Consider the following 27,904-nt stretch of genomic DNA (forward strand, 5'->3'; position numbering starts at 1 on the left):
AGTACCGGTCGACTTGGTTTATACACGCGGTCTCGCGTATGACGACGACCGGCCAATCAATCGCTTATACGCTGATTCATACTATTATACCATCGTCGCACTGGTCTTCAAAATCCACATCTCCAAAGTCCGATCGTGTCGTTTACCAAAAAAAAAACAAACAAACAAACGTCGTTGTCACACTCAGTCCGAGTTCGCACCACAGACACAACCGTCACACACGCGTGACGTTTACGAACATTTTAATATAAGCATACACTTACGATTCGCACACAAACATAAATCACGCTGTGTATACGTAAGTAATATAATCTAATGTATATACACATAATATTTATATTACATAATTTATTGGAATCATTGGCACAACTATAAAGATACCCCCCCCCCCCAATTAGATTACAAAAAATTATCAAAAACTTTTCTTTATTATCATATACACAGCTAAGCGTTATATAGGCAATAGATATAATATAACACAGATTAACAAATTAGACATAATTTATGTTGTATGTGAGATTTATCAAACACAATAATTATTAGCAGTGAAAACATAAAAAATAAATTTGCAACAACAGACTACAAAGAATGGCACAAAAACACTATCGTTCTTCTATTAAATTATTTTATCATACAAATAAAATTATTATTATTTATTTATTACGGTTTTTTATGATCGATTTTTACTGTATTATTGTCTCTGAGTCTCTGTATTACGGATCATACATTTTATTTATGAAAATTAAGTGTTAGCAGGGCGTATGGGCATTATGGTTGCATTCATTTTTCATTGGGAGTAGCCCTATCTTACAGTCAGTAATTTTAACTCTAATTGCGCCTATGGTTGGCTTTAATAAAGATAATGCATTATTCTAAAAAATAACTCAGCTACTTAGTTAACTATTTTTCAGTATAATCTGTCTATAATTATATTTTTTAATTAGTTAATATACCTCTTGTTTAATGGTTTGATACTTCGATTTTATCTAAATCTACGCTTGTATTACATAGCATTGTATGAATTTACACATCGATACATATGTTGTGGCTACTAGAGTAATTAGATATTCGTGCACGTTTCAATGAAAATTATGAAATTCATCGATCCTAGGTATGTATTAATCTATCTCTAGGCTCTGATGTAGATATTAGCTGTACCTGTATGTTTCAGAATAATGTATCATGACTTTTAATATGAACTTGTATAATAGATCCAAAAAATAGCAATCATAAGTATACCTACTAAAAAACTATGAATTTGCTTACGTTTATAAAATATAAATTTGAGTAATTCTAAATTTGAATGAGAAGCACAATATAAAAAGTTTTTACTAAATTAACCAATCATTTAAAAAGGTTAGGTATCGTAAGAGTCGTCATAACAGTTAAAAATTAATAAAAGTAATGAATTTTGTTCGTGTAGTTATTTTATTCAACATTGTACCGGAACCGACATTTTTATGTTCTTAGCCGTTGAATAACCAACCACGTAAAATTAATGCATGACACCTAGTATACCTATAAATTATGATGTTAATAAATTTAATTGTACAAATGCATAGTTATTTATCAATTAAATTGGATTAAGTAAGAATATAATACCTGCGTGCCTTATGGCTTATTTACAGGATAATTCACCACGTATTCTCGCTTACATTATTTCTTTAATAATGAAACAATTATGATAGTAATATGAAATAATCGTTAGATTATTAAGTGGGTTATTTGAATATTTTTATACACCTAATTTAAAATTCAAACTTGTTAGCATAAAAATGAATAGCCCTTGAATAATATTTGATTTAGCTGTATTTTTACACCTGGACCATTTACATAAATCATTAATATTGATAGATTAAAATTAATCACAAATATTTCTTAATTACTGTTATTTGGTAGGTTATTAACCTACGGTATAAAAAAGAGTTCTCATTTGAAAATTGAAAGTTTGTGTCACCCCATGATATCTCTTTAGTATAAAAAAACAATTAAGAATTTAAAAATGATTATTAAGTTAATTTTAAATTTTAAAAATCAGAATTTGAATAGTTTCAGTATTGGAGGAAAACGTTGAGATGAGCATGCTTAGTAAATCACCCTGTATACTTATGTTTAACTATTTTGTAGGTATTTAATATCTTCTGATATTTAATGTTTGAATAAGTAACTGATTAGTTTGATTTATATTAATTTAAAATTAAGTTTGTAATTTACTTTGTAAACACAATTATTTAATATAATAGTGATTTATCTTATTCATCAAAATATAATTTAACCTTCATTTTTAATTAGGTAATACTGATATACTCTGCCTAGAAAATAATTTGTGAAATCATATAATTTTTATTCATTGCAGGTTTGATTACTTTGATATAATCAACCTAGACTTTGAAATTCATATACCTAGTAAATATCATATAAAATATGAACATTTAAAATTCAAAGTGGAAATTCTAACATCTGAAAATATATAGCAAGTATAAAATATCAATTTAATTCTTTTAAATGATAAAAATATTAAAATGTAAATCTTTTTTAAATTTGATACTTGTTGCAAAAAATATTATATTTTTAATGTTTTGCGCAACACAATAGTTATCATTGTTTCATTTTATTGATAATCAACACGGAAACATGGCTAATAATATTTTAATATTAGGGATAAAATACAAAATCTATGTATATACATTTTTTTTTTAAACAGTATTTTACATTTCAAAATGTCTTGCTCGACAACATTTTTAATGTTTCATCGTTTATTTCTTATTTGACTTTACTTAATATTAAAAAAAAAAACATGAATAAGCCAAACAGTTTTAAACCTAATAAATTTTAATGACAAACTTTAAAGCCATCACAATATTTATTAAAATATCCATAAATCCTGACCCTTCTGACACTCTTCATATTAGGTTAAAGAAATTGTAGAATCTAAACATTTTTTTTAGTGTTATATCATATTATATGTAATTTTATTAATAATAAATAATCGTAACAATAATAAAATAAACAATTTATTGTAGCTAATACTAAAAAAATGTAAAATTTAATTTGTCCAGTCTAATAATATCAGCTTGTGCCATTGCCCATTAGGTTATTGAGTATATTGATCTTAAATTTCTTGTTGGAGGTACCGTTTTAGCTAAACGTTTGCGTACGGTGTGTCGGTGTTACTAGAGTAACATATAGTACTTACTACCTGCCTAGAGCGTATACAGTTTACTGTTTACAGCTGATATATTTATACACACAATTCACTATTTTGGACGTTTAATTTTATCATTATTTTCACATTTAGCCTTGTCATCTAGACAACGGGTCTAGAACCGTCTCCATCAAATTACAATAAGTGTATATACATATATATACCTAGTTTCATAGACATTTTAGATATGCTGTTGAATATAAATGTATCCAAATTTAATGTTGTTGACAAAAATTATTTGACTTATTGACTTAAGGCTTCTTATAGTAAAAAATTAATTTTATGACCTACAGTCAATAAACCAGCTAACCGTTCAGTATAAACTGTGTCCTATAGACGTTTTCATTAAATATTTAAAAAAAGTTAACATTTATTTGAGCAATGAAAAAATATTTTAATTACCTAGGTACATTTTCTCTACCAAAGATAATGTAGAAGACAGCTTGAGCCGTTTTAATATAAAAATATCTTTATTATACGTTTGTTTCAATATGTTACAATAAATTAACTTTCCATACAGTTTTGTGTCTTATGCACCCTCATAAAGTTAGCAGCACAACTATGACAGACACTCATGAAACACATCCAACAAATTTGTTGGCAACTTGTTGGACATTTTTGAATCAATCTCAGAATTTGTTGGACATTATTTTCGCAGGTAGAGCTTTCGACACTTTTGTGCTGCCAAATATACTACAACAGCACAACTTTATGTCAGCAAAGTTTCACCCCTATAAAAAATGTCAAGCGTGATCTGTTGGACATTGTTGGACCAATCTGACAATTTGTTGGACATTATTTTCACAGGGAGAGCTTTTTTCAATGTTGTGCTGCCAACAGCACAACTTTATGTCAGCAAAGTTTATTTAACCCCTATAAAAAATGTCAAGCACGATTTGTTGGACATTGTTGGACCTATCTGACTGTTTGTGTTTTGAATATTCAAAGCTTAAGAAAATTTCTTGCTATTGGTTCAATAGGCAACATAATTTAAACTGCTGAATTCCAACAGAATACGTAGAATACATTATATTTACGTATAATTTAAACTAACTTTCATTGTAATGCAATTGAAATGTATGATACTTTGTTTAATATTTAATATTTATTTATTTGTTTTAAATAGTCTATTTAGTTTTTTGTTTAAATGTTTAATTTCGTCCAGGGTACCTATATCATACTAAACCTAATAAATCAGCTTATCGACATTATGTTTAATAACTATGTTATAAGTACTGTTTCTAACATATGAAAATGATTCCAATTATTATTATATTATTATGAAGTTTATAGTACAACAGTTTGCAAACGATTCAATGTGTGCTCCTTTTAAAAATGATAATACCCTTTTGTAAATTTTAGTTTTATTTTTAATATTCCGTGTATTCAAATTATACGAACTCAATCACAAATATAATTTTGAAAATACTAAATAGGTTAACTCAAACTGAAATTTATAACGAAAATAAATTTATTTTTTAAATGCACGTGTATTTAAATTACACATCTAAAATTACAGGTTAAAACTCACATAGAAGTGTATGGTTAGGTTTTTTACCTAAGGTTTTTAGTTACATTTTATAGTAAGGTAGACACTGTGGTGGATTTAGGGGGTGGGGTTCTTGTGAGCAGAAACACCCTTCGTTCCACTTAATATTATTATTAAAATGTTTTTTTGTTATTATTATTGTATATAACTTAGATATAACATATAACATAGAGTTAAACATTTTAATTCTAGACTACTACTCAAAAAAAGGTTAATTTTTATTTTAAACCCGAAGTTTTATTTTATATGAAAGTATTTTCATTCAACCTATCTTTTTTTTTTTATTTAGTTAATATTATTTATATAAACTATTTTTAGTAAATTATTATTTTTTAATCAAATTATATTTTTTATATCAACTTATATTTTTTATATCAACTTAGGTTTATTTATTCGACTAATATTTTTAGAATGATAATACAAACACAATATTCGATTTAGATTTTTTTTTACAATCGCGGATTTCTATTTTTTCAACTTAGTTTTAAATATTCAACGTGAACATTTTTATTTAATTCAAATTCCATAAAAATATAGATTGATTAAAGATATCTGAATTTTCTGATTAGAGAAGTTGAAATGAAAAATATAATTTGATTAAATAATATTATTGATAAACAAGTCAAAATAAAAAAAGGCGGGTAAGTCGTGGATGTCGCTCTGCTGTACAGTAGGTTACAAGTGGGTTACTGTAATGAATGAAATTAAATTTGAATCCAATGATATTATATCATTGTATACGAAAAACGATTCTGAGCGAAGACGATTTATCTGTCTAGGATATATTATAGATTATTAAAAATTTTCAAATCTTAGATTTAAAAAGAAAATTTTTTTTGAATTTCTAGCTTAAAATAATTTGACAATTTTCGTGATTTTTACGTATCTTGTCAAAATTAAAATTTGAATGATAGTAAAAAAAAATTGTGACTATGTATTTCTTTTTCAACTGCTATTATAAAAATATGTTAGACGCCTTGTATTAAATTTTAAAATCTCAGATATAAAAGGAACATTTTTTATGAATTTCTAGCATAAAATAATTTGAAAATTGTCGTAATTTTTACGTAAGTAGTCAAAATTTGAATTTTAAATGCTTATAAACAAAAATTGTGACTATATATTTCTTTTATTTTTCAACTGCTATTGTAAAAATATGTTAGGAGTCTTGTATTAAATTTTCAAATCTTAGATATAAAAGGAAAATTTTTGATGAATTTCTAACATAAAATAATTTACGAATTTTCGTGATTTTTACATAATATGTTGTCAAAATTCAAACTTTGAATGGTTATAAAAAAAAATTGTGACTATGAATTTATTTTATTTCTCAACTTCTATAGTTAAAATGTGTTAGAAGCCTTGTATTAAATTTTCAAGCTTTTCTACCGAACAAATAAATTTTTATCGATATTCATAGAAAAAAAAACTAAAAAAGTTGAAAAATTAAAATGTTAGTAAACAGCTCAAAACAAATCTAAATATTTTGAAAATTTTATAAAATAAATAAAATGATTATATAAACATTCAGTGAAAATTTCAAGTATCTGCGGTCATTTGTTTTAGAGTTACACCAAAATTACATGTATCAAAAACCGTTTATTTTCGTTACATCAAAAACCAAAATCGATTTGTCGAAAAATGAGTGTGCGTAAAATTTCCCGTTTTTTCCTTAATTTTTAGTTTGTTTTTCTCAATTATTTAAAAAAGTATTAAGAATTTTGCCTTGTATTAAATTTTCAAGCTTTTCTACCGAACAAATAAATTTTTATCGATATTTATAGAAAAAAAATCTAAAAAAGTTGAAAAATTAAAATGTCAGTAAACAGCTCAAAACAAATCTAAATATATTGAAAATTTTATCAAATATATAAAACGCCTATATAAACATTCAGTCAAAATTTCAAGTATCTGCGGAAATTTGTTTTAGAGTTACACCAAAATAAGGAAATCGCTAAAAGTGAAAATCCAATGTTGTAAAAATTTAAATTTCAAATGCTCATAAAAATTTAATTTGAATTTCAGGTGGAATTTTTATTTGTGATAAAGATTGAAAAACTTGTAAGGAATCTTGTATTAAATTTTGAAATCTTAGATTTAAAAAGAAAATTTTTTATGAATTTCTAGCTCAAAATAATTTGTGAATTTTCGTGATTTTTACGTATTTTGTCAAAATTCAAACTTTGAATGCTTATAAAAAAAAATTGTGACTATGAATTCTTTTATTTTTCAACTGCTATTGTAACAATATGCTAAGAGCCTTGTATTAAATTTTCAAGCTTTTCTGCCTAACAATTTTTTTTTATAAGCATTTAAAGTTTGAATTTTGGCAACATATGTAAAAATCACGAAAATCACGAAAATTCGCAAATTATTTCAAATTTAATTTCATCCATTACAGTAACCACTTGTAACCTATACTGTACAGCAAAACGATATCCACGACTTACCCGCCTTTTTATGAATCAAAATACTTAGAAAAATTTTCTATTTTGGAATATGAAATTAAAACTCTATGTTGTCATTCAAAAAAGTAAAAAACTTAAAAAATGATAAGGATAAAAAATATTTAAAAATATAATTTTTTAGTAAAAACGTTGGTTTTTTAACAACTTGAAATCATGTAAAAAAATATTTTGAAAAAGTAAATACTTTTCGAGATAATTAGTGCACTCACTTAAAAGAATCACCCTGTATATAGTTTATAGTAACTAAAATCTGTTTTCCCCTGAGAAAAATCTGTTCAAATATAACTGTTGACGACCTTTGCCGTAATATAAGGTGTCTGCAAGTTATATATATATATATATATATATAAGGAAGGATTGATTTAAAAAGAAATCATATAGTTTTCATTCTAATCTCAACGCATATAATTTAAAATAATGAAATCGTACACAAATAATACATCACACTTTTTTATCTCCCAGATTATCGTTGATAATTTTTTTTTAATTTAGAATGTCAATAGACACGAAAGAAGTCTAAACAAAGGTTGCGTATTATTTTATATAGTTAGACACTCGCACATAAAACAATCAATTTTTTTAATATTAACAAAAAGAAAACATAAATAGGTACTTACATAACTATTTTTTAAACTTTATTTACTGCTGTATAATTTATTTATTTAAATCGCAAAACAATTTAAATCATCTATTTTGTATTTTCTTAATGTAGTGAACATACTATGAAATATTATCTTTTTACAGGTTAACACAGTGATAAATATACGAAAGTCCAACTTTTTTTTTTTACTTTAGTGTAACATTATATAGTTTTATACAGAAAATCTTTCAACTCATTTTCGAATGTGCAAATATATCGTATATTATTACGAAAATGACTTTTTGAATGACTTAACAGTATTAACCTAACAAAATATTAAGCTTTTTTTAATATATTCTGATTTTATATTACACGGAATGTGTGATTATGTGGATTAAAAATATCAAACATTGTGTTCTCGAGTGTTAATATTTTTATTGAGTTGATTTATTAAATTTAAAAAATTAATTATCTAAACTGCAAAAATAATAAAATCGGACATTGGATATTAGTACACGATATGTAATAAAATATTTAAACCAAAATCAATAAAGTTAATATTCAGTCCAACCCTATACCAACATAATAAATTTTTTTGTTATTTTTATATTGAAAATCAGTTAAAATAATTCATGACTGTTCGATAAACATATATTATTTCACGCTTAGTGTTTAAAATTAATATAGATATAGTAAGGTTGTTAGGTGCAAATAATTTTAAAACATATTGGTTTATTATTCTTCATAATTTACAAAAACGATGGTGTCATTTAAAAGATTCCTTACAGAAGATATAAATCAACCAGTTGCAATTATTACTGACATCATAACTCGTAATTCATAAATCCAAAAAGCGTTGTTTTTCAAAAACAGTTTTTACTCTAAATTAGTCCGTAGAGTAAAAATAATTTATAATAAATAATAAATAATTAAAAATCTGGTATTGTTATATTTTGTACAAAGGATACTATCGAACACAAAAAAAGTGTTTTTATAACTTTTTTTATGTGGATTTAAAACCCGCTGAAAACAACAATGACATCTTTAATGTATCATATCTTTTCCATACTCTGGTAAAAATCGAAAAACTGTATAAGGTCAATCGGGTTCCACCTCAATGCCACAATTGCCAAGAATACAGCCATACTTGATAGTTTTGCGGTCATCGACCTCGCTGAGTCAAGTGCGATGGTGATCACCTCACCTCCGAGTGCAGTAAAGATAGTTCCTGCACAGCCAAATGTGCCCTGTGTGGAGACGATCATACGGCAAATTTCAAAGGATGCCCGTCATTTAAAACCCCGCACATATCAATCCAGTGATATCATTATTCATCGTATGCCACAAAAACCTAAAACATCATATCCCTCCAATACAAATTCAATCCCTGATCCTAAATCTAAGCCCAAATCTTACGTTCATGCCTTGTCTAGTTGTCTGGTTCCGAAAACAACAATAACAATATTTTCAATATGGAAACGTTGTTATCAAAATTCTTTCTGAATTTCGCTGCAATCATTAATCAACTTATATCCCTTCTTTCCGCTGTCCTAAACAAAATTAATTTACCTTAGTCACACTAGCGTTACGTCATAATACTCATACATCATTTCATTTTTCATTCTGTTAATACATTAATTTATTATTATTATCTGTTTTATTACTTTATATTTTTATTTATCATTACCTTATTCATATAATTATATATTATATAGCTATATATACACTTTAATGCATACTATAGTACTATACACATTTAGTACATGTTTATTAGGTATCTCAATTATCTGTACCTATCGTCTTATCTTGTGTATGTACATTAATTGACGAGCCGTGTTCAAAAAACAAGCCGCTAATAAAATAAAAAAACTTTATGAGTATTAATGGACTTATCACATATTGGCTTACATGAATTAAAGCGCGAAATATGAATAGCGGCAAATAGAAGCCAAAAGGTAGTAGGTACTGCCAAATACTTTTGATATTATTGGTATAAATGGTGTATCATAAATTCGTAAGTTTATAAAAATGATGTAAAGACATGTGTTTTAAGATTTTAAATTTTAAAATAAGATAATTAATATAATAAAATGTGCATTGTAATATTAGATTAAATCAAATGTACCTATTTAATATTTATATTTATAAATACAAGTATGACGAAAAGGGGAAGCAAGGAAAAAATGTAACACTTTGACAATGAAACAGTTAGTAGGTATCTATTTAACATCATAATTATTATTAAAATGTCAACTTTTTAATGAAATAGTCAGATAATATTATTTCTTATTGAGTAACCTACCAATAACATAGTAATATAAATAGTAATTCTGGCCATAACAGACATCATCCAATTCATCACAACAGCAAACCTTCAATCCAAAATCTAGAATTAAGTTCTCTCGTTTATGTTTCTTACTGTAAATATTTAATTTAAGCTATTCATATTTTGTAAGCCCAATGGCCTATGCTGCCGAGGGCTCTTTCCTAATAAAAAAAAAAAAAAAAAAAAAAAATAATAATAATTCTATTTTGGGGTGAACATAAAATATTTAAACCAAATATATATGAATTTTGTTGGACATACCTACTGCTTGTAAATACAATAATCACTAAAAAGAAAAGCGGTAACTCAAGATCACTTACTATTTTAGTTATAGTACTGTTATATTTTATATTTGTTCCTTCTTTGAATTTATATAACTAGTAGGGACATATCGTGTTCTTAGTTATTTTAAAATCGATTTGTATAAATTTTTAAGAAAACCGTACTATGGAAATCAATAGAGAATTAAAATACTTCCCATCTACAATTCTACAACAATAATCTTGAACAATTTTAAAATATACCAATTAAATCTTAATATAGGTTAGGTTATATAGGTCCTAAAGTGGTTTAGTTTTCTTATGCAAAATATACCATCTAGGTATTGCATACAAAACGAAATTTGTCCAACCATGTTAATTTTTACATTTATAACTTTACTTTGTTATAGTTACCAATCAATTTAATATTATAACTAATTTTTTATGACTATCATCACTGTGATAATGCTGTAATAAACGTTCAATTTAGGTCAATGAAATTGTATAGTTTCGTTTGCTAAAACTCACATATGAATGGATTGATTGTCACGAGGTGATTGTACGTTATGAATGTATGCCTGTGAAGGCTTTTTTGTTCTAATTAATTATTAGATAGATATTAAATAAATACATTTATTTCATTTAAGCTTTGTTCCTATACTCGTACTTAACTTGGTATTTGGTTAACTAATGAAAATATCAAAAAAATGATGATGACATAAAAAACAATATGAAATTGTTGACGAATTTCTCATCAATTGCCCATTAAAAAATAAATTATAATTTTGAAGTGGACTAAAAACTTTATGTAGATACCTATATCTAAACATAAACATACCAATTTTTTTCCAATTTGCCATACATAATATGTATTATATTATTCTTGTAAATAAAACATTTAGCTATGACTGCGAGTTAGTATCTATACCGACCTATCAAAGTATCAACAGATTATTATAAAAATAACTTTGCTTTTATTGTGCCTACCTATTAAGACCGTTTGATAAATTATTTCAATCAATATTTTCCAAAATGAACCCTACAATTAATTTAAAATACCTATTTTGTAAATCTAAAAATTTTCTAAAATTGCAATTTATTGTAATTCTTATGAGTACCTATTGTGTCTGTGTTATTAATATTAATTATGTACTAATAATAATAAGTTTAAAATATATGAGGATAGTGATAATTTTAAAATATCAAAACTTAATTATTTAACAGTTATTAGTATTGATCTATTAGGTACCATTTAATTTGACGTCATTTTTCAATAATCGTTTAAGTATATTATAACTCAGAGTATTTGATTAAATATTACATCTCTTTTATGTCTTATTTACCTATAACTAGGTTAAAACAAGTTCTACCTATACTTATAAAATATATTATAAGAGTAATTAATTATAGTTGTTTTTTTATTTTTTTCAAGATATTTAGGTACTAGAATTCGATATTAGCCGCGAATGGTAATATTACTAATACCGGTCGAAAACTCGAAACTATAATGAAGTTATAACAATTGTTTTCGATAAAAAATTGTTTGAAAAGTCTTATTATTAATAGGTAGGTGAAATCTGAAACACAGTCAAAATTTCCCTCTTTGTCCGATGCATATTAAATATTAATGAATTGATAAATCGTAAAATTATATTATATTTGCTTTTTGACGCCATAACATGCGTATTGAGTAATGCAATATACAATCGTGCTATGGTACAATGAATCAAGGTACATAATATAATTTAATGCGTGCACATTTTCAGTAAAGATTATTTCGGGAGATGGTATTTTGCACCAATTTTATTACTTGTAATTTGCGCCACGAATAGGTACATTTATACATTTATGTACGTGTGAAAAAAATACAAATCGTTGTAAAATCGTTACATTCATCACTCCATTAGGCACATATAGACTCTAATATTATGATTATCATCGTAAAATATTGGTACCTTAATAGAAAAATTATAGTTTCAATTGATCGATGGTTTTCGTACTCCATGCTATAATAACGGCACAATGAGACATTCGAAAAACGTTATATGGTAATATTAATTTTAATATATAATAATACATAAAGAATAATTGAATAATGAAATCCGCTTTCAATTCAATGCGTGCTATGTGTATAATATGATGTTATTAAACAACAATTGGCCATAAAATATTTTTTTAATCGACGTACCTGACTACACGACTTTTATGATTCAAGTGTAGGCTTTTGTGCACCTAATTTGGTTACGTTTTATTAAAATATTTTTGCAAAAACTTATAAACATTGTGTTAGTCATGGAATGATTGATCGATTGACATGGTGTATACGTCTTAGACTATAAGAACGTTTTTCCCCAACATTTTAAAATTTAATTTCAGATACATATATATAAATATATATTAAGTATATCAAGTATATAAAGTATATTGTATATATGTATATATATATATACCTATATATTTGTTTTATACCAATGCGTAATTTTGATTAAAATTTAAAATTAAACTTGAGTTATACATGTTTGGCTTGGAAAAAAAAATCTAAAAGTTAGCTTATAAAACGAATAAAACGTCATTATAGTATCACTATTATAGTAATCTTGTGAGGATTTTGCATAGACCCCCCATAGATCTGTATTATTTAAATTTTTAAAGTACCTATTTCCAATTCAAATACTAAAATTTATTGTACCTATCTATGGGGGTAAGCTAATAGGGTGAATCAAAAGTCGAGACAGTTTTTTAAATTTAATAATTGTTCAAAACAAAATATTGCGATCCAATACCCCATTTTATATTTCTAATTTTACCCTTCATTCTGATTTAAAAATTGAAAACTGTTCATGAAGAAGGTACAACGTACTACCTACAAACGTTTTTTCAACAAACTACATTCTCACCCTAACCCGCGCTAATATCTGGCCTAGTCACGAAATCTACCATGGCGTCTAAAAAGAAATTGGTGCAGAGATCTTCTTAACGATTAACGAAGAAAATCAAAATAATAATAATTAATTAGATAAAAAAAATATATCAAATCATATTTAAGCAAAAGGAAGTACGATCACTGTATGGTTTCTTCCCTCACATTATTTATGATTTTATAAATATATTGTAACACCTATTCTTATTATGCCTTTATTTATAAATTTTATATTCTCTAATAAAAATTTAAATAATAATCGTTGCATTAATATTTGTGCCTATACCTAATAGTAGTATAGAAATAATAATATATCACTATATATGATATAAAAATACCAAATTATCGAAAAAAAAATTTCAGTGTCCAATATTAATGAAATGGAAATGTAATTCATCTCAAACAACGAGCTTTTTGTATCTTCATAATTCATAATATCTATTTATATATTATATTTGCGTTGAAACTGAACTAAGAAATCGTTTCTCGGAAAATCAAAATTTTACCACCACAAAATATTGTATGGTAATAACTTTTATTATCTTTTACTCACATAATGTAATATTATTACGTATAATATATTTATTCTTTTTGTTAAAAAATCGATTTTTATAATGGTTTTATACGTGTAGGTAGCACACGCACATCGTATTGTATATAGGTACCTACTATCTGACTAAGAAATCTCGTACAAAAAAAGTACGTTTTACAAGTATAAAACATAAGTATACTTTCGTGAATTAAAGAAACTGTTACTTTACTATACATTATATTACTGTCTGTTGACGTAAATGCGTTCGAGTAGGTAAATGCGAAAACATCGTTCCGCAGCAGAAATTATAGGCCATTCCATTTCACGTCTTGTTTTTTTATGCACATTTACTTATACATCGTATTGACTCGATATTTCAGGCTAGTAGGTACACAATTAAATAGAATTTATTAGCTATCACATGTGTGTTAAATTGCCGACTCAATGGATCGATGAACCATTGTGCCAACTGGGTCCAACTAGATAAATTGTGGAGGGGCCCTGCACCCCTACACCCTCTCACGCCCCTCGTCAGGACGGCTCTGGTTGTACATTATAACAGGGTTATGTGGTAGTACTAATAGTTATTAAGTACCTACAGTATTAGTAGTTATTATTTTTAATTTGTATACCTAAATGCTTGTTAACTGATGTCCTAAATTATTTATCTAGTTGACTAGTTAATTGAAAGACTGTTTGAATAATATAATAGTGTACAATATTATTGCCATTATTCTTATATCCTTATCTACATTTCAGTTGTTTATTTTAAATAATGAAAAATGTGTTTACAATATCTATACAGTATGGTAAAAAAAAAAAGTTATTTTGAAGATGGAAAATTAATAAGTAATAAAAGCTATGGTTAGATAAAAAAAAAAATACTCACCTATCTAACTATATAAATGTGAAATTAAAATATTTGTACGAGATAAACTCTGGAACTACCAATTAGATCTTCTAGAATTTTTTTTAACCGAAAGAGTACATTGTGAAGCATAAATTTAGTCCAATAAAGTTGCGGGGGTAAGAGAATGACCATATCAAAAAATACAATAGTATCGCCATTTTTCCACCGAAAAATATACTAAATATTAAATATTTTTGTATATTGTAAGATATTTCTATTGAATTCAAATATAAGTTAGATTATTTATTAATTACAACTATTTATTATTGTTTTCACATTATTCATTTAATATTTTTGAGTTTTTCTAAATTTGTAAATCCATCGGGAAGTTTTGAACATAACTAACTGGCTATTAAATGACGAATTAAACACAAATTTTGACTCATATATAGAGTTGGTAATTTTAACGGGCAACGAAGTGCATGAGAATTAGGTAATAGTAAGTTATAAAATATTATGAAACTTTGTTTTTAAACTGCTGAATACACAATAAAATGTTTCTAATCAATTTTTCGTACGGTATCCGTTGTCATGGTTACTTATAAACAAAAACATATTCATGATTTATAGATTTTCCTTGTAGAGGAAAAATATAGTAGAGTTATGATTTTCTATTTAGCTTTCAACCTTAAAGTTATTACAGGTCGACAATTATTAAGATAACAATAATATTATAAATTACAAAAATCAAACATACATTGGACTAAATAATAATAAATACTTGATATTGAATATTTACCTTTAATTTATTTATTATTTATCTACTAAATTAATAAGTGCAAGTAGAAATATGTAGTAGGTATACGTCCTATAGGTATCTAGTTAGGTTTAAAAAATGGTTAAGTAGGTATTACATAATATAATGAACATTATACCTATATAATATGTAGGAAAAATGGTTTCATAAAATATTTATATTGAAAAATAGGTATGTAGAAACATACCAAAAATGTATTATTTATTATTAATTATCTTTTTTGTATGATAATTACAAAAACTAATATTGTATTTGGTCAATACCTATGGTACTATCTACCTTGGCAGTATTGTGATGAACAGTTCCTGGTTTTTGAACATGAAAAAAAAGGTACTATCTACCTTCTAGAAAAACTACCATTGTAATAAATAAAATATATATTATGTATAATGTATATATATATCATATTCATGTATATTGTATAAGTACCTATAACTAATGGTTCTAACTAATTAGTTTTTATAAATCTAAATCTTAATCATCAATAATTGTCAATTTGCATAACATCAATATTATTAATAACTTGGCCTGTGAATGAAATGTTATGAGCGTTATTTGTACCAAATAATCGCTGTCCGATCCAGTCAGCTCTGGGGGGGGAGCAAATGGGAACCTTTGTCCTTGGCGCTATAGGTATAAGAGCGCTTATCATGCCTAGAAATATTGATTAGGTACTAAAAATGCAATAATTAAAACATGTTGGGCGGAACAAAACTGTATTAAATTAGATTACTATGCCTATATCTACCTACTTAAAAATATACCTACATTTTTAACGGATCGTAATTATATATAGGCATACATACCGGCTATAATCATGATGATTAATATTGTTTATTTTTTGTTAATTGAGTTTGAGTGCTAATATAGTAGGTAGGTAATTACATATTTAATAGGTAGATTTGAACAATTTTAGGCGCTGGACAATAAGGGTATAAATGAGTAGGTACCTATAATTTTCTTAAAAAAACCAAAACTAAAATTACTTAGATGACTTAACGCAAATGCGCTACTTACAGCAGTTAGTAGACAAATAATCAGCCTGCCTTTGACATACAATCTGAAGCTCTGCCAAATCGTTTCCTATATGGCTATATGGCTATATATATTATATACGTATTATATTCAATTGATGGGATCCTTCCAATCCACGTATACAGATTTTACTGTCATTTAGGTACCTATTTATTTTCTCTTGGCAATTTCATCCGTTCATGTTAGATTACATTTGTTTTTAACTTTTATTATTACAATTGAAATGGACAAGTGTCAAAGTAATCACTAATTTAAATTTTAACCGTTTTCACATTATACTATATTTTGGTACCGCGAAAAAATAACCACGGAAAAAATAACCCCGGAAATTTAGACCCCGAAAAAAAAACCCCCGAAAAAATAACCCCCGAAAAAATAACCACGCGAAAAAATAACCACGGAAAAAATAACCCCATAATATAAGTTAATATAAGTTTTCAAATTAATCTCAAATCTAAATGTATAACATACCTATTACCTACGTACAATTGTTATGTTCCCACAAATAATATTAATTTTGGATTTAATGATAAATTATTGTATACCTACGATAAAAACGATTAAAAGCACGGTCTGTCTGTCATATCGATCAGATATACCTACAATAGCTAGGTACAGTGACATATTATAACGGATAAGGAAGGTACTACTAACAGTACTAACTTTATCTTAAATTTAATGTAATGTGATAATTCGGTAATTTAAAACCAAATTATTATATTATATAAATTGACAAATTGTATTGTATTCCACGTTTATAATGAGAATTTTTTATTTATATATTATTGACATTATTTTACAAATTTATACTTTACAACCAAATTATTATATTATATAAATTGACAAATTGACAAATTGTATTGTATTCCACGTTTATAATGAGAATTTTTTATTTATATATTATTGACATTGTTTTACAAATTTATACTTTATTACTTACAAATCATTTTTATTATAGGTTTATTTTTTCCGTGGTTATTTTTTCGCGTGGTTATTTTTTCGGGGGTTTTTTTTTCGGGGTTATTTTTTCCGGGGATATTTTTTCCGGGGTTATTTATTAGGCAAATCCTATATTTTATGTGAAAAAATATTTACAATACTGTCTAACCTTAAAATATAGCAAGTACCTAATAGGTACACCAGCTACAAAATACAATCATATATGTTGGATATAAAAAGGTTTGGAATTCAATAACTTTTAGAACGAAACAAATATTGTAATATTTTATTGATTGACTATTTTAATTTTAATGTTTATATATTTTTTAACTATTAAATCTTTCTCCTATAATTATTAAGACAAGCAGGTATACCTAAGGCAAAAAAGACAGGAAAAATACAAGGAAAACAATTATTGCCAAATCAATATTTTGCTAAATTAAAAACAATAATATTATAATTATATAATTTATTATTATAGACTAGCTTAAAACGTTTGTTTATTACAACAAATTATCAATAATCATGATAAGACTTTTAGTAATTATAGTACCTATTATTATATTAGTATTAAGTAGTTAGGTACAAATATTATCCGAAATATTAAATACAAATTACTTTCAACAGTTTGATATTATTACAAAATCATATTTTTTATTCCGGCATTTAATAGAACTTCTCTAAAGATACAAGTGGCGTATAAAGATCGGCGAGTTACAAAAAAAATTAATATTTCAACCCTCCATTGAATTCTAATTATTTTCAATCAACACCCGTATCAACCATACAGGTTGAACCCCCTTCTAAATTCGCCACTGAGAGATAGTATACCTACTAAATCAAAGATAAATTAAAAAGCTATGGGGAAATATTTCTATGAAACACCCAGATATACACGGATCTTTTAATTTTAATATTAACGTTAATTATTATTCCAATTACCCACCCCAAAAAATTTATCTTGCAATATTTATTGATTACGTATTTACGTGACCTATTGCGTACTATGGTACCTATATTAAGCATATCTACTATTTTAGTTAGTAAATGCTAAAAATCAATAGCTACTTAATATTCCGAGAAATTCATTATTCTTACCTAGAGGTATCACAACAAACGAGCCGTAAAAAATGTTAAGTACCAAGTCATGTGGCTCTTAAATTTAAGTTTTTAGATACTTAGGTACCTTTATTAGGTAGGTATGTTAAAATGATTTAATCACCATTACAATATAATATTAATAACATTTTTAATTTCATTAATTAAAGGATATAAAAATTAAACTAAATGAGAGGGCATTCAGAACATGGGCGTCCCCAGGGGGGGCAAGACGGGGCACTTGCCCCCCCTGGAATAATGTTATTTCCACAGCAATTGGTAAAATTCTGGTATAGTAATGTTTTTTAATGTTTTAATTGTAATAATAATACCTACCTAATTGTAATAACGACGAAACACAATAATTTATTATGAATAAAATGTAGGTATAAAAAAATTTTCATTTATTTTTAAAATTAATTTTGCCCCCCTCTAGAAAAATTTCTGGGGACGCCCATGATTCAGAAATATCATTAAGAATGAAAATCACTTACCTACTAAAATCAGGGCAGTTACTAGTTGCTGCAGTGGCGTATTTGAGGGCGAATCACGGTGACTGGATGAATGAGGTGCTAAGGGTTTCCACCCCACAAATTGGAATAATTATTATAATAGTATAATAACATATTATACCTACATTATACAACAATGTATTACAATAAATTATTATTTTTTTTTCTTTATTGAAACTTTGTGTTTTTACAATTTATTTCAACATTTACAAAGGTATATATTTACAATTAAATTTAAATTTTACATTTAATATAATTAGATATAATTAAACAGATAGACCAGTTTCACGGATGAAGGATAATATTTGGATTATAACAATTTCAGAATTGAGATTAAGGATAAAAGATAGAGTTAGTTGGATGTTTTGAGATTTAAAAAAATTAAAAAGAGTTAAACGATTAGAGGATAATGAGGGGTAGCTGAAGATGATATGGGAGAGGTCGCAAATTATCTCTTCAGAGTGTTTGGTACAGTAAGGGGAGTCGTTCAGACTTTCAGAGAGTTTATAGGAATGGGAAGGAAGTAGATAATGGCCGACCCGTAAGCGGCTAAATTATGTAATCGAAGGTCTGGATAAATTTAGGTATTAGGTTGGAGACCAGGTTTTTTTTTAAAATAACGGGAACAACACTTTTATATTTTGAGGCGAAATTAGCCGGAAGACTATTCCTATTGGATGACTAGCGAAACCTACCTCATTTGTTTTAACCAGGAATTTAATAGGTACCTATATGTACCTATAGGTACCACATATCGTAAAATATACAACAGTATGGTCAGTATGGATAAGTTCATGATGTACACCTTGCTTAAAATTAATTTAGATATTCCGTTATACTAAGAGTTTCAGGTTCCTTCGGGCTTCGATAAATATTTTTTGAATTACAACATAATAATCAACATTTTTATAGAGGAAACATCTCGAGGGATTAGGGAATTAACCACTACTCTCAAAAAACAAGTGAGGAAAATGTATCGTAATATTATTCTATACGCGGAAATAAGTATGAATATTCAAAATGTTCATAGTAAAGTACATAAGTATTAGATGTAATTTATGAACGTAAGTAGGTATAAGTACCAAGGTACCTATTTTCTAAAATATAGTCTATATCTATGTCTATAAAATACAGGAACTACTTTTATGGCCCATAGGGATAGATAATGGCATTGGCATTGGCATATAATATTATGGGTGGCCCCCTTTTCGGCCAAAATGTACCCTTCCGTTTTCGGCCAGAGTCACTTTTCGGCCAACACTTATACCCTACTCTTTTCAGCCACTGTCACTTTTCGGCCAAAACTTAACGTTTACTTTTCGACCACTGTTCCTTTTCGGCCAGCACAGTTTTCTTTAAAATTTACAATTTTAACAACTGAACAAATTATACTATTTTTATAGTCCTCACTCTTCAATGTAAGTTTAATTTCGTTTATAGTTGGTTTTTTGGAAGTAAAGATAAACCAGCGTTATTTCTTGTTTGATATAATACAATGTAAAATGCTATCCAATCAGTTATAACTTATAATTATGTGTCTAAAGTATATAGGCAATATATAGAAATGCCAAAATGTTGTACCTTATCGTTTCCATCTTATCTAATATATATAATATTATATTACATTATGGAAAACTAATTATATGTTATCGTGGACATCAATTTAACACGACACACACACATTGTATGAAACAATTATAAACACTCAGTATAAAAGTGTTCTAGCATACGTACCTATACTTTTTAGTACCTATCGAGTTGTGATAGACATTTTTAAATTAAAATTTAAAAACAAAAAAATTACATTTTTTGATACAATCATAACTCATAAATTGTAAATTTTAAAGAAAACTGTGCTGGCCGAAAAGTAAACGTTAAGTTTTGGCCGAGAAGTGACAGTGGCCGAAAAGAGTAGGGTAAGTGTTGGCCGAAAAGTGACACTGGCCGAAAACGGAAGGGTACATTTTGGCCGAAAACGGTGACGCCCAATATTATTGTATAGTAAACGCAATGTATAAGTTGTAGCTTGTAGGTAGCTAGATATCTGCATGATAAAATTGACAAACTCTGAAATGGTACCTATATATAATATGTCATATTAATTAGGCATTCTGTTCGAAATACGGTTAAGAATTGTTAAACCTACAAATGTATAGATACTACATGGACACATACCCATCTTAATATTTCAAGTAATTTTTCTGTTTTTCACAATTCTGTCAACCATCTATTTTTAATATTCAATCTATATTGATGCAGAATGGAATTTTTCATAACTTACAAGTTGGTTTTATTTGTAATGTTATTTCTCATTTAAAATACTGATACCATTAAATATTTAAAAGAATACTGAATCATGTTTTCATGCAAACTTATAAAAATTTTAATAGGGACCTTCATTTGAATACCTAATACAATAACGCAAATGCATGTATATTCTTTTCAGCATGATTACTTTTGGGCAACATTATGCCATAACGTTGGCTACTCAACAGCACAAGAATAAAAATCAACCAGAACAACAGCAAGATTATCAAAATCAACAAGATACAGCACCAGGCGGAGTTAATATTCTATTGGGAGGGTAATAATAACGAAATATAATATATTACAAATACATGCCAATAGTTTTGTTTGAATTTACAATTTGCACACAACCACAAATTACAATACACTTCAGAAGCAGTAGATACCATAGCAAACCAAACATTTGAGTCATATTGTTTATGTTTTATAACATCATTTTAACGGTATATAATATTGTATATAAATAACTATATTTTAAAAAACTGAAACATATTTAAATTTTACATATTCTAGAAAAACTTCATTAAAATAATTAAAATTTAACATTTGAATGTTAACGGTTAATACTCTATTAGGTACTATTAATAAAATAATTGTATAATTTTTTTTAACAATAGGGTTATGATGAGTAGCATGATATTATTTATTTTATGGATGTGTTATTGTTGTCGATGGAAAGATAACAAGTTTGATACAACAACATGTGATGAACAACCACAACCTTTTTGGATTGATGTTAATTCAAACACATACTATGAAGCACTACAATGGTCATTACAACAAGTAATAAACACTAATTAATTATAAACGAAAAAAAAAACAGAAATAATATTTTTTAGCACGGCCAATAGCCATAAAAACAGGCTCAATTACAATGTTTGATAAGTGTAAATACTAATGGTTTAAAAGTCAGCAGTTGACGTTAATGAAAAAATTAATACAACACAGAAAATAGCTGTTGAGTGATTACAGCGAAACAAATACTTAACATATTAATCATTATTAAATACTGCTATCCATAACACTAAATCAAATTTTCTATAAAATTATTAAAAACGATAAAACTTTATAAAATAATTTTTTTTAGGAATGTTGTGAAATACCAGAAACATATTGTTCACCAGAGAGCATGCAGGAAACACCACCAAGATATGAAACCGTAATCACACCACCACCTGGATATGAGGATGTGATGAGGGAAAATTATAAGAAAAAAAAATCTTTATTAGATGTCACAGAAAATAATAGGACACATACCATTTGACCACAGTTGTTTTTATCTTATACACATTATATACTTGCAATTAATTAATTACATTAGGAATTACAGGGAAGTAGAAAATCTAAAGAGATCCGTTCATCATGTTTTGTACAATTTTACTTTATTGTTTTTTGTAAAAATATATTTTACATTTTACTTATAAATTACAGTTATTAGATGAAATTTGGTATGATGTGTTTTAGTATAAAAAATGTTTTTTTCTAAGTTGTTAAATAATCAAAATTTTAGAATTCTTCATTAAATATTTGACATAAAATTATATTAATCAAGCATTAAACGAGCTTCTTTTCCATTGATCATACGTTTCATGCCATGTTTCAGTGCAAACTCTCGCTTGATATATGCAAACAATAAATCAGTGATCAGGAATATCTAGAAAAATATTATATATAAACCATGATATTGATAAACAATTTAATACCATATATTTATATGATATTTATTATTATTTAATACATATATTAAATCATAAACATAAAACAGTGATAAAACCTAATCAATTAAATTTTTTTGAACAAACTGGATATACCTAGATCATAAAAACATTTTTAATTCTTACTTGAGTTGTGGCAAAAGCAAGAGTAACTCCAAAATAGAAATTTGCATTTGCTGAACGTGAATAAATCCACAAATGCCACACAGTAGGAGCAAAAACGGTACAACCCACAAAGAAACATGATACAATAAATGCTTGTTGCATAACTGGAAATTAATATAAAAGTTTATTAAATAATATATATGTATTTTTTTTATAAGCTAATGAATGATATTAATTATTCAGTTGACATACAGTAGAATAGATGTCTATGAATTGGAAGAAGACTGAGGTAAAATCCAACATCTCCTATGCTTGGATATGACTTAAAAACCGCAGTTAATGCTAACAAACTGGTGGCTAACAACAATGGGTCACGGCGGAGACGTATACTTAATGGAATAACATATAGAACAGATGCATTTAATTGAAAAGCACAAACAAATAGTGCACGAAAATGTTCAAACATCTCAGTAAAGAAATACCAAAACAAGCCAATATTTGGTTTTAAATCACGTACATTTAATCTGAAAAAATAAATTATCATATTAATACTTAAAAACCATAGAGTAGAGTAACATTAAAATTAAGTATGTACATAAAGCCATAAACAGAGTCTAGGAATGTCCATTCGTTCATAATGGTATAGCATAAGTACAGAAGTGAGCAACTAATGGTACCACAAGTTAAAAATGTAATTATGAATGAACCAGTCTTATTTTTAGAGTCATTTGGTACACAACTTATCATTAACGGGGCTAGTAGACCAAATGTGTAAAACGTTGGCAATGATGCTAATACTAAGCTCAGACATCCTAATAGTCTATGCCCTAAAAAAAAAAAAATATTCATTAAATAATTTTATTCAGTAGCAGTATTTAAGGATTTAATAAAAGTCAAAATATTAATAATTATAACATTTAGAAAAATGTATACTCTGTCTCAAAAGAGAATAATCAGTGGGCCAACTGATTTACGTAAGTAATGCACATCTCTACATCTCTTACCAAGTTCCCAGTATTAACGTATCAATCGCATCATTCATGATGCGCAACATGTGATTGTTCTCTAACAAAACAGAGACACAGAATATAGATACTTACGTTTTACCATGGAATATAAACATAGTGCTAAAAATAAGTTGTTGAATACTGTTGTTGTTCTTGAAATACAGCTAAACACCGTATATGGGTTAAGCATGTAAACTGAACAAACATAAAACGGATTTATAACTGAGAAGTCATCTGGTATCAATAATTTGCTAAATTCTTTATTGTAGACATGCTTTGTTTTGGTTTGCTGTTTAAGCTAAATTAGTATTAAAATAAGAAAACTATGTAAGTACTACAAGTATTCAAATTGAAAATAAAAATAATATTATGCACTTAACATACCAAATTTTCAGTGTAAATTTTAGACGTATAGTACAATACGAAGGCAGTTATGAGATCACACGCAATAAATACTAATGATACATAAAAATCTGAAAAAGTTGATGTCAAGTGACTGAAAAATACAAGAGCCAATGGAGTCTCGTGAAATAAATCCCCATCATATGGATTGATATTCTCATTGTATAAAGATACACCTTCAATAACTAGAAAAAAAAAAATTAGATTACATTAGGTATTAATTAAGCTGCAGTACAAAAAATAAATTGTATTTAAGTATTTAGGTACTAGAAACAATATAAGTTTGAAACCAAAAAATAAAAATAAATTTTAAGTTTTTTTTGGGAGATTATCACATCACTACAAGGGGGTTGTAATGTAAGTTATTCTTCCTCTTGTACCCATATTGCTTAATTTTATAATAATATCAATATTAAAAAGATACAATTTTCTTAAATAACATATTTTGGTGAGAAATTTATAAATAAAAAAAAGAAATTTAGATATCTGATATTTATATTATATTCATACATTTTTTTCATCAATGATAAGCAGTTCATTCATTTCACCAACAGTTATTGTTGTTAATGGACTCAAATATTTCTTTGAATTTTAAATCTCTTAAAAAATCTTTCTTTATACTCATCATTAGAAAAGCTTCAAGTTTATCTTGGCCCAATGTTGCTCTCAATCTTGTTTTAACTCAATAACCTTTCACAGCTGATTTGTGTGAAAGATAATCTAAGTATGTATTCATGTGCTAAAAATATATTTGTATAGGCAATGGAATGAATATGGTACTAATAAGTTATAAAAGATTTTATAACAACATATCAAACAATTCATACAGTCCTCAATATAGCATTCGTGTAGCAGGCAATCATCTACGACCTCTTTAAGGTGTATCAGGTGATCTATCATATTAAACTAGGTGTAGTTGGTGATCTACAATTATTATTACCTATTATTATATTATATTATACTATACTATTATTATACGCACATTATCGCAGACGATTCATTTTGTTACGATAACGATTAAAGATATTTACAATATGACCAGTCATTAGCAATGTTGCTGATCTCGGAACAGTTTGTTTTAAATTGTTCATCAATCGGAGTTTACCTATAATGCGTATGTCTGAATTTTATAAAATGATTGTTGATGGAAAATCAACACACAGGAGCCAACATCTAGACAATAGGAATATAAAATGTATTTGGTCACATCTTAAAATGAAAATACTTTGAAAAATGTGTGGCACTACATCGGAACTTTTACATTATCATCTTACTGAAGCATGGTTGAGATCAATTAATCTTCGAAATAATTTTTTAAAATTTTTAAATAATACCTACTAAAAATAAAACTGTAATAGAAATTTTTATTATATTTGACTAATTATTATTTATTTTTTTATATTTGATGAACAAATGTATGATATAGCGTAGGTACTAGTAATACAAAATATGTTTTTCTTTAATTTGTACATAGAACATTCTACCAAAGTAGATTACTTGTTATACAAATGCTCTCAATATCATGTTTTCCCTTAATTTTTTTAATTGTTGAACTTTTAAGGTTGAGAAATTCCTTTTTTAACAAAACGGATAAATTTAGGTCAGAAAGTTTTAGGCATCAGAATATATAATATCAAGCTTTATTTCATCTAATAAATTGCTTTTTAGACACATTCTACTTTAAACCATGTAATATTAATTTTATTTGTTTGTAAATAATCAGAAATTGGACCAACCATATTACAAATATGTAGAAATAGACGATCTGTTAATATTGTTTAAAATTCACATAGGTCAATTAATAATGAGTAACCTTCTGCTGAAATTTTAGCATTGAATAAATAATCTGTCAACATATGATTTAATATGTACATGACAGCAGGAAATAAATAGACATCACTAGTAGTTGCAGTTGCTAGTTACACTAGTTTAGAGATTTTTTTCTAGACCATTAACTAGTACCTATTGGTTTCAGAAACTTTTTGAAATCTTTAGAGTTTTGCAGATTCAATATTACTTGAACATACATTGTTTACCACAGTATGATAAAAAAATTAAAACCCTACACTGTAGCTTACATATCTACACTATAGTGTATTACATTAAGTCTATAGAATTCATTTTATTCACCTGAACAACCTTGCAAAAAATTTGACCTTACCTATCCCAGGAAACTCTCCCAAAAGAATGAAAAGAAAATAGTGCCGTGATCTTTTCTTTAATTAATCCTATACTTGTATAACATAGCGCCCTAAGGAGTGTTGTCAATGGAAGGCTTCTTCAAATCAAATTTTAAATGTCTTTTTTTCTGTGTTATAATTTACGCTTATTGTACTCAAATTGTATGGTGTGTAACACAAATAAAAAAAAAAGAATTCATTTTGTATAACCTGACATGGCATCAACATAGAAAGTGGCCTAGGTAATAAGGATTTACCAACCAGCCTCCTGGACCAGTCCTTCTCTGTACAATAGTACTGCCCAAAAGATCTGATAATAGAAATGAGATGATCAAATAGCAAAGAACTTTTATTGCACAAAAAAAGTACAAGATGAACTTTGAAAAACAAGCCATTCAATAATTTATAACTTATAAGGAAACTAGCATGCAATTTAACATTCTATAGTAGACAATGTGCCATGCTTTAATAAATATTTGCAATAATCATTTTAATACCTACAATGAAAAGACATTTATAAAAGGTCACACCCTAGTTTTATTCTTAGCTGTGGTGTAGGCACAAAATATAATCATCTAACATAATATGAGAATACACAGTATAGTAATAAGTAAACTGATGCTAACAGATGAACTATTGAACACAGTAAATTATTCAAACCTCTTTTCCAAGAGTTCAATGGTGTTGACACTTCAACCCGGTCTGCAATGGAAGTGCTGAAATCGCTTAAATTCAAATAGATCCTAATAAGGATTCCAATCGAGTACACGAAAAATAGTAATTTTTCCATAAATGACCGATTGAAGGTTTAATTCTTAATCTAAACGCTATAAAAACATATTCAATTTAAATTTGATTGTGTACTACGTAAAATGAGACATAATATTTTGTTTTGATTTAGAAGAGAATACCGGACATTCGATTGATACTTAAGTAGATAGTAGATACTAGATAACGCAAAATCATTAAAGTACTCAAGTAGTAAATTAATAATGTTGTGAATTATCGGTATCCATCCGCCATTCGGTACTAAAAATTGGTCCCAAAAAGTGATAAGCATTTCTAAATTCATTCATACCAACTTAGTTACCCGGGTT

At 26.8% G+C, this 27,904-nt stretch overlaps 2 protein-coding genes across 6 annotated transcripts; one reads left to right on the forward strand and one right to left on the reverse strand.

Moving 5' to 3' along the window:
• s-cup (spermiogenesis-related protein stanley-cup) lies at positions 1-22,842 on the forward strand. Of its 5 annotated transcripts, none has more exons than XM_089218612.1 (4): positions 1-298; positions 21,538-21,675; positions 22,016-22,181; positions 22,486-22,842. In XM_089218612.1, the coding sequence occupies exons 2-4, from the start codon at positions 21,539-21,541 to the stop codon at positions 22,660-22,662; spliced, it is 480 nt and encodes a 159-aa protein (XP_089074738.1). In that variant the 5' UTR covers positions 1-298; position 21,538; the 3' UTR covers positions 22,663-22,842. The 5 variants fall into 5 exon arrangements, with proteins under 5 accessions (XP_089074738.1, XP_089074740.1, XP_089074739.1 ...); XM_089218614.1 differs by lacking the exon at positions 1-298 and adding an exon at positions 19,388-21,011; XM_089218613.1 differs by lacking the exon at positions 1-298 and adding an exon at positions 19,388-21,007.
• Positions 22,764-27,769, reverse strand: PIG-U (phosphatidylinositol glycan anchor biosynthesis class U). Its single transcript, XM_015513101.2, has 7 exons — positions 27,468-27,769; positions 24,610-24,812; positions 24,319-24,523; positions 23,814-24,045; positions 23,471-23,742; positions 23,240-23,382; positions 22,764-23,052 (listed from the first exon to the last, which is right to left on the reverse strand). Exons 1-7 carry the CDS (start codon positions 27,595-27,597, stop codon positions 22,942-22,944), a joined length of 1,296 nt encoding a protein of 431 aa, XP_015368587.1. The 5' UTR covers positions 27,598-27,769; the 3' UTR covers positions 22,764-22,941.
• Positions 27,770-27,904: the final 135 nt, after the last annotated feature.

Source organism: Diuraphis noxia, unplaced genomic scaffold, assembly GCF_037042655.1.
Source record: "Diuraphis noxia isolate RWA-SAM2 unplaced genomic scaffold, SU_Dnox_SAM2 contig0002, whole genome shotgun sequence".
Classification (NCBI taxonomy): Eukaryota; Metazoa; Arthropoda; class Insecta; order Hemiptera; family Aphididae; genus Diuraphis; species Diuraphis noxia.

Coding starts and splice junctions, on each gene's coding strand:
- s-cup (XM_089218612.1), top strand. CDS start 21,539: ATGATTACTTTTGGGCAACATTATGCCATAACGTTGGCTACTCAACAG. Junction 21,676..22,015: donor GTTAATATTCTATTGGGAGG/GTAATAATAACG, acceptor TTTTAACAATAG/GGTTATGATGAGTAGCATGA. Junction 22,182..22,485: donor TACAATGGTCATTACAACAA/GTAATAAACACT, acceptor AATTTTTTTTAG/GAATGTTGTGAAATACCAGA.
- PIG-U (XM_015513101.2), bottom strand. CDS start 27,597: ATGGAAAAATTACTATTTTTCGTGTACTCGATTGGAATCCTTATTAGG. Junction 24,524..24,609: donor AAATTTACACTGAAAATTTG/GTATGTTAAGTG, acceptor ATACTAATTTAG/CTTAAACAGCAAACCAAAAC. Junction 23,743..23,813: donor GACTCTGTTTATGGCTTTAT/GTACATACTTAA, acceptor TTATTTTTTCAG/ATTAAATGTACGTGATTTAA.